This window comes from Lampetra fluviatilis, chromosome 64 (assembly GCF_964198595.1).
Source record: "Lampetra fluviatilis chromosome 64, kcLamFluv1.1, whole genome shotgun sequence".
Classification (NCBI taxonomy): Eukaryota; Metazoa; Chordata; class Hyperoartia; order Petromyzontiformes; family Petromyzontidae; genus Lampetra; species Lampetra fluviatilis.
This window is the reverse complement of record NC_136338.1, coordinates 3424227-3432210: the sequence shown is the minus strand read 5'-3', so window position 1 is coordinate 3432210 and position 7984 is coordinate 3424227. Positions and strand designations below refer to the sequence as shown.

The 7984-nt window shown below is 53.6% G+C and overlaps 1 protein-coding gene across 1 annotated transcript in view; it reads left to right on the top strand.

The window, feature by feature from the left end:
- Positions 1–7845, top strand: part of LOC144951904 (oxysterols receptor LXR-alpha-like) — a 40493-nt gene extending 32648 nt beyond the window's left edge. The window contains 5 exon segments of the mRNA XM_078882249.1: positions 16–79; positions 677–732; positions 734–791; positions 1879–1973; positions 3116–7845. Of these exon segments, the coding sequence (XP_078738375.1) occupies positions 16–79; positions 677–732; positions 734–791; positions 1879–1973; positions 3116–3262 (420 nt within the window). The 3' untranslated portion in view covers positions 3263–7845.
- Positions 7846–7984: the final 139 nt, after the last annotated feature.

Below are 7984 nucleotides of genomic sequence, written 5' to 3'. Positions count from 1 at the left end.
GGCGGTACAAACAAGGAGGCAGACAGCATCATGTTCCTCAAGGACTTCACCTACAACAAGGACGACTTTGCCCGGGCAGGTCCGTACGCATGTGTACACGTCGCAAGCTGCACTAATCGGAGGTGCGGGGGAAGGACAGCAAACTATGGGTCTCTGTGCGAGTCTGTGGGTCTCTGTGTGAGTGAGTCTATGGGTCTTTGTGTGAGTTTATGGGTCTCTGTGTGAGTCTATGTGAGTCTATGGGTCTATGTGAGTCTATGGGTCTCTGTGTGAGTTTATGGGTCTCTGCGTGAGTCTATGGGTCTCTGTGTGAGTCTATGGGTCTCTGTGTGAGTCTATGGGTCTCTGTGTGAGTCTGTGGGTCTCTGTGTGAGTCTATGGGTCTCTGTGTGAGTCTATGGGTCTCTGTGTGAGTCTATGGGTCTCTGTGTGAGTCTATGGGTCTCTGTGTGAGTCTATGGGTCTCTGTGTGAGTGAGTCTATGGGTCTTTGTGTGAGTTTATGGGTCTCTGTGTGAGTCTATGGGTCTCTGTGTGAGTCTATGGGTCTCTGTGTGAGTTTATGGGTCTCTGCGTGAGTCTATGGGTCTCTGTGTGAGTCTATGGGTCTATGTGAGTCTATGGGTCTCTGCGCGAGTCTATGGGCCGTGCTAATTGGCGGTGCGCTCACCACGCAGGCCTGCAGTTCGAGTTCATCGACCCGATTTTTGAGTTCTCGAAAGGCATGAAGGACCGTCCGACTGGACGATGCTGAGTACGCGCTGCTCATCGCCATCAACATCTTCTCCGCAGGTAGGAGCCCCCCGGTGACCCCCCCCAGGTCATTGCGTGTGAGCGGTGCACTTCCTCTTTTCGTGAAAGAATTAAAACTCGAACGCTGCGAGGAACACACAGCCGCGGGCTGCAAACCAGCGGGTCGTTTAAAAGCAACGCAACGTATAATGAGTCTTTCATTATACGTTGCGTCCTTCACGCGAACAGCATCCCACAATGCTCTTTGGTTGTTTCGGTAAAGTCACGTAGGGAATAAAATAAAATCAATTAAATCACGGCGATTGGTGGGTGGGAGAGCGAGTGAGGAGGTGAGCGAGTGGTTTTGTGGGTGAGTGCACGATTGAGCGGGGTGAATGAGTGGATGGGTGGGTGAGCGAGTGAGCATGTGAGTGAGTGAGTGAGTGGATGAGCGAGTGAGCATGTGAGTGAGTGAGTGGATGAGCGAGTGAGTAGGTGAGTGAGTGAGTGAGTGGATTGGTGGGTGGGTGAGCGAGTGGTTTTGTGGGTGAGTGCACGATTGAGCGGGTGAATGAGTGGATGGGGTGGGGTGAGCGAGTGAGCATGTGAGTGAGTGAGTGAGTGGGATGAGCGAGTGAGTAGGGTGAGTGAGTGAGTGGATTGGTGGGTGGGTGAGCGAGTGAGCAGGTGAGTGAGTGAGTGGATTGGTGGGTGGGTGAGCGAGTGGTTTGTGGGGTGAGTGCACGATTGAGCGGGTGAATGAGTGGATGGGTGGGTGAGCGAGTGAGCATGTGAGGAGTGAGTGAGTGGATGAGGCTAGTGAGTAGGTGAGTGAGTGAGTGAGTGGATTGGTGGGTGGGTGAGCGAGTGAGCAGGTGAGTGAGTGAGTGGATTGGTGGGTGGGTGAGGGAGGGAGTGAGCGGGGGAGTGAGCGAGTGGTTTGGCGAGCGGTGTGAGCGTACGAGCGAGCGAGCAGGTGATTGCGTGCGTACACACGTGGGCGTGTTTGAGCTTGTCTGTGAGCGCATGTTTGAGTGTGTGTGCGTGGGCCCCGATCATAGGTGCTACTCGCTAACAGCACTTGCCCCAACAGTCTGTTAAGGCTATACGGGGATCTTTGTTCTTGTGTGTGTCTGTGTGTGTGCAGACCGCCCGAATGTTCAGGACCACCAGCTGGTGGAGAAGCTGCAACAGCCATACGTGGATGCCTTGCACGCGTACACCTGCATCCAGCGACCCACGGTACCCAGCATGCACCAGTAGTACCCCATAATGCATCAGCATGAGCAATTTTCTCAGAACGCTTCGGCAAAACTCGGCGTGCGCAGCAACTGCTGAGAATGCATCGGGATTACCCAGCATGCACCACTGCTACCCAGCACACATCACGGCTACCCGCGATTCATTACCAATACCCACCGTGCTGCAGTAGCAATTACCCAGCATCCATCAAGACGAGTAATTACCCAGAATGAACCACGACTGCCCAGAATGCACCACAGCTACAGATAATGCATCAATATTACCCAACATGCACCACTGCTACCCAGCACCCAACACGGCTACCCGCGATTCGACAATACCCATCGTGCGGCAATAGCAATTACCCAGCATGCATCACGACCATTGATTACCCAGAAATGTAACCACGGCTACCCAGGATGCACCACAGCTACAGATAACATATCAATATTACCCAACGTGTACCACAACTACCCAGCATGCATCAGCATTACCCAACAAGTACGTGTTTTTGTACTTATAGTCTGTTAAAGGCTGCATGGGGCATCTTTATATCTGTGTGTTTGTATATGTGCGTGTGTGCGTGTACATCGTGGGGAGAGGTCGCGTAGCGATTAGCGCTACGCCGCGCTACGAACCCGCCGACACGAGTTCGATTCCCGCTCACGGCCCGCATCGGTGACGATCGTCTGAACCGGTCCTGGGCCTCCCCTAGTTCGACTCGGCCTCAAACGAGTACCTGGTGCGGTGCGTCAAAACATCGCCACTGGGAAGACAAAGGGCGGCCTGGCAAATGAGGTTCCAATGGTGTAAATGCTTTACCCCGAGCTCTCATACTCTGATGGTGCATTGTCTTTGAGTTGTGCGCCTTTTGGCGTCATCTGGTCCAACACCATGTGAGACTAGGCTCTAAGGAAAGCTGTCTCGGGTGCAGACCAATCAACTTCAAGGACAGTGCATACATTTTCAGAGTTGTGTTTTTGTGTTTGCATTCCGACCGCAGGTATTGTGGTCTATGCAAACATGACTCCTAGTAAAAAAAACGAGTCAGCTTTGTTGCCAGATAGAAGGGTAAAACAACCAATGATCAATCTGTTGAGGCTTTACGGGTGGCGGGGGGGATTGTTGCCTTCTCTCCGTAGGATCACCTGATGTTCCCGCGCATGCTCATGAAGCTGGTGTCCCTGCGCACGTTGAGCAGCGTCCACTCGGAGCAGGTCTTCGCGCTGCGCCTCCAGGACAAAAAACTTCCGCCCCTCCTGTCCGAGATCTGGGACGTTCACGAGTGAGCGGGGTGTCCGCCGTGGCTGCTGGGGCGATGCACGGCACCGCAGCTGCCATCGCTGCCGCCACCACCGTCACCACCGTCACCACCGCCACCACCGTCACCACCACCACCACCGTCACCACCACCGCCACCACCGTCACCACCGTCACCACCGTCACCACCACCGCCACCACCGTCACCACCGTCACCACCGTCGCCACCACCGTCACCACCGTCGCCACCACCGTCACCACCGCCGCCACCACCGCCGCCACCGTCACCACCGTCACCACCGCCACCACCGTCACCACCGCCACCACCGCCACCACCGTCACCACCACCGTCACCACCGCCACCACCGCCACCACCGCCACCACCATCAACACCGCCACCACCGCCACCACCGTCACCACCGCCACAACCGTCACCACCGCCACCACCGTCACCACCACCGTCACCACCGCCACCATCACCACCATCACCACCGCCACCGTCACCACCACCGCCACCACCGTCACCACCGTCGCCACCACCGCCACCACCACCACCGTCGCCACCACCGTCACCACCACCACCACCGTCACCACCGCCACCATCACCACCGCCACCACCGTCACCACCGTCACCACCACCACCGTCACCACCACCGTCACCACCGTCGCCACCACCGCCGCCACCACCGTCACCACCACCACCACCGTCACCACCACCGTCACCACCACCACCGTCACCACCACCGCCACCACCGTCACCACCGTCGCCACCACCGCCGCCACCACCGTCACCACCGTCCTCAGCTATGGTCCGGCGGCCTTGGTCGCCACTCCTCCGTGCCTGCGACGGACGCCCTTGCCCCGTGCGCTTTCCCTCGTTAGGGGGCTGCCGCTCCTTTTTTAGTCTCGACCCGTTGCGGGGTAGTCAGCCGGGCTTGGGCAGGACCCGCCGCCGATTTGAGTGTTTTTACTTTTTTACTTTTATCATCACGGGGTGGGGGGGGGGGGCGCCATTGCCAGTAACAAAATGTGAGAATCGGTTTTCCCCTTTTTAAATCCTTTATATTAAGTTCACTTGCTTGCTTGCACGCTTGGGACCGTGCAAATCTTTCGGTCGTTTTTTAACCCACTTCCCGTGATCCAATCGAGCTGACATTTTGCACACAGACTCGTTGTGCGTGACAATTGATGTTCGTGGAAATTTTTTTTCAAAAATTTTACACTTTTTAGGACAAAAATATTATATTTACTTACCAATTGCTTAATGGTGCAATGCAATCATCTGACCCATAGGTGGCAGCCATCTCAAGCCAGAGGACGAGAGGACTCTAGCCGCCACACATATAAAGGATTTATAGTGAAAAACTTTGTTTTTACGGGTTATACTTATTTCTGGCAACGAAGCAGTCGTGTTAAGATGTTAAAACACCAAACTGAAACCTTTTTACGAGGAATCGTGTCTGCGTTAACCACGATACTTGGAGCAGAGGTCGCAACCGGGTACCCGATACCCGTACCCTACCCAATACCCGGCTACCCGTACCCAGCCGAGTACGGGTACCCGTTTGCGACCCTGGTGCGGCCGGGTACGGGTAAGGAATCAAAACCCGTTTGCGACCTTTGACTTGTGGTCAGAATGCAAACAAAAACGTACTCTCATAGTAGATGCATTGTCTGATTGAAACTGATTGGTCCACACCAGAGACAGCTTTCTTTTGAGCCTAGTCTCAAACGGTGTTAGACCAGAGGACGCCAAGAGGCGTACACAGCACAAAGAAAATGCCACTGTCAGAGTAATGAGAGCTCGGGGTGAGCATCTACATCATGGGACCTCCTTTGCCAGTACCAAAATATGAGATATTCTCCCCTGGTCTAACACCGTTTGGGACGAGGCTCAAAAGAAAGCTGTCTTTGGTTCAAGTTCATGTATTAGGTGTAGCCCTGTGAGCCATTCGGCTCTTGAATCGGGTGCAACCGCAACAAACAAAAAAACATGAACAAAAAACATCTTAAAGTGAATATGTGACTAAGTGCAAACAGAAAATCCAAGAAAAGACAGCAAAATATTGCAGAAAAAAAGCACCGTACACCAACGCTGTGTGCAAAAATCCCAGTGGGATGCAAGTCAAACAACAACAAAAACCACAAGACAACTTAGATTAAGGCCATCAGTCTAACTCTGTACTACAACAAACAAACATGGCCAAACCAATACACTTTTGGAAATCACCAAAATAAAGCCATGAAAGCAGCAATCATAGGAACTGTGACGGAATTTTCACAATGGCATAAACAACATGTACTACCAAAACCCTGCAGCCATAGTTGGCTGCAGGGTTTTGGACCAATCAGTTTCAAAGACAATGCATCATATACTATCAGAGCGCGTTTTTTTGTTTGCATTCTGACCGCAAGTGTTGTGGTTAACGCAGACGCGATTCCTGTTAAAAGGTTTCGTGTTTTAACGTCTTAACACGACTGTTTGGTTGCCAGAAAAAAGTGGAAAACCGATTCTCGTTTTTGACTTTTACTTGACACCACCTTGCAAGGCCCACTGAGTTGTGTGTCTGGCCGTCACAAATGATATCCTCAATGATATCCTCAGCGAAGTGGCTCATCATCGCCGCGTGGAAACGTACAGCGGCAGCTAAATACTGCTGCTTCTAGATGTGGGAGAGGGATAAAGCCAGAGACCCCCCCCGAGAGAAATCCACACGACCACGGGGAGAAAAAGAGAGAGAGAGAATCACTGCAACTCCAAATATACAACGGGGTCGGGGGTCGGGATCGAACCCACGGCCTTATCCACGTGGCTTTTTTTTCTTCCTTTAGTCGTCCGTGACGCTGTCGTTTTATTATCGGAGTCAGGCCCCTCCGCCCTGCGCCCTCCGCTATCGTTGCCGTCGGTTTACTCGACGGCAGCGAGGTTTTTGTTTCGTTTGTTTGTAACGATTTAATATTAACGAGGGCACTTCCCACGTTTTCGGATGCACGCTTCAGACACTTTAAAAGACTCGGGTAGTCGTTAATTTCATCGTCGTCATCGTCGATGATGAAATTGGTGTGCGTAGCACATCCAACGGACTGTGGCCGCGATTTGTCCCACGTTTTTCTTGACGAGGTGGGTAACCTGAAAAATGTTACGTTTGTCGGACAAACGTGGATAAGTTGGAACGTAACCCTTTCCCAACCCTTTCCCATTCCGATGACGTACATACACGTACGTACGTACGTCATCGGAAGAAAAACTAAAATAACTTAATCGGTACGTCCTCAGGCAGGAAGACGTACCGAGGCTCCCACAATGCCGTGCGGGAGTGTGTGTGTGGCACAGTTTGGCGCCAGCGGAGTGCAATGTCTTTAAATCACATTAACGCCGGACCGCTTGCAACGGTCCGAGATTCGGCAATGAACGGAGTCACCATCCTGCAACTGGTAGGCGTCACGAAACGCTGAACCCGCTGCGCGTGGGCTGAGCTGTTAGCTGTGGGGGCAGCAGCAAGGGTCGGTGGATCACCGCACAGATGGGTTGCAAATCTCTCTTCCCCCATGGGTGGGCATCGAGGGGGGGCGGGCTGTAAGCCCGATTCGCTAGGAGGAAATGGTGCATCAAGTGGACTGCAGGGATTCATCTTCTTGGTTCTTTAGGTAAAGTCACGTAGAAGGGAAATAATAAAATAATACAAATTGAACATAATAAAATAATTCTCACTCCTCAGGTGAAGAACAGACCTGTCGGAAAGACAGCTGTTCTTCACCTGAGGACGGCTGCTTGCGTTGTGGCCGAAACGTCGTGAGAATTTCATTTTATTATGTTTTATTTTTATTATTTTATTCCCTTCTACGTGACTTTATGATGATTATCATCAACAGGATTCTCTACTGGGGCATTTTCAAATCTACAGACGATGACCTCCCCCCCCCCCCCCCCTGCGTTGACATCCAAAGGGGGCAGCTCGTTTGCCCTTGTAAAGCGTGCGCGTGACTGTTGTTGACTGTTGTTATGATCAAGACGAATGTACCGTGTTTGGTTCTCTCTCGCTCGCGTCGTTCGGCGCCACGACCACGTCTGACGTTTCGCGCCACCTCCCCCCCCGCCGCCCGCCACCGTGGTTCCGTGAGCTTCGGAATATACGAATCTTTTTGTTTATCCCCGGAGAAATCCGATGTCCAGTAAGGTAGGGGTGGAGGGGGGGGGAGGGAATGCTTATACACCGCACCAGGTACTCAATTTGAGGCTAAGTCGACCTAGGTAAGGCCCACGATCAGTGCGGATGATCGTCACGAGTGCCGGGGTCCGGGCCGCCGGGCCTCGAAAGTTTACAACGGAAAACGCCGATCGCATGTGCGAGGTGCAGGAAAGCAAAGCTAAATCACTCTGTGTATAAACACATTGTCCTGCTGCGGAGGGAGCTGGTAGGAACGTTGGGTTGCTCGGTCAATGGCCTGCAGGGTCAACGGCCAGGGCGTGGTGTATTCCGCAAATATGCCCGACTGTGAGGGCGGGCACAAGCCGGCGTGAGTAGGTTAAACGTTGAGTTTTATAAGGGCACCACGGGGTGAGCAGCCCCTCCCCACCCAGCCCCCACCCAGCCCCACCCTCCCCACCCAGCCCCTCCCCACCCTCCCCACCCAGCCCCTCCCCACCCTCCCCTCCCCACCCAGCACCACCACTCCCACCCACCACCCAGCCCCTCCCTCCCCACCCAGCCCCTCCCCAGCCCCTCCCCACCCCGCCCAGCCCCTCCCCA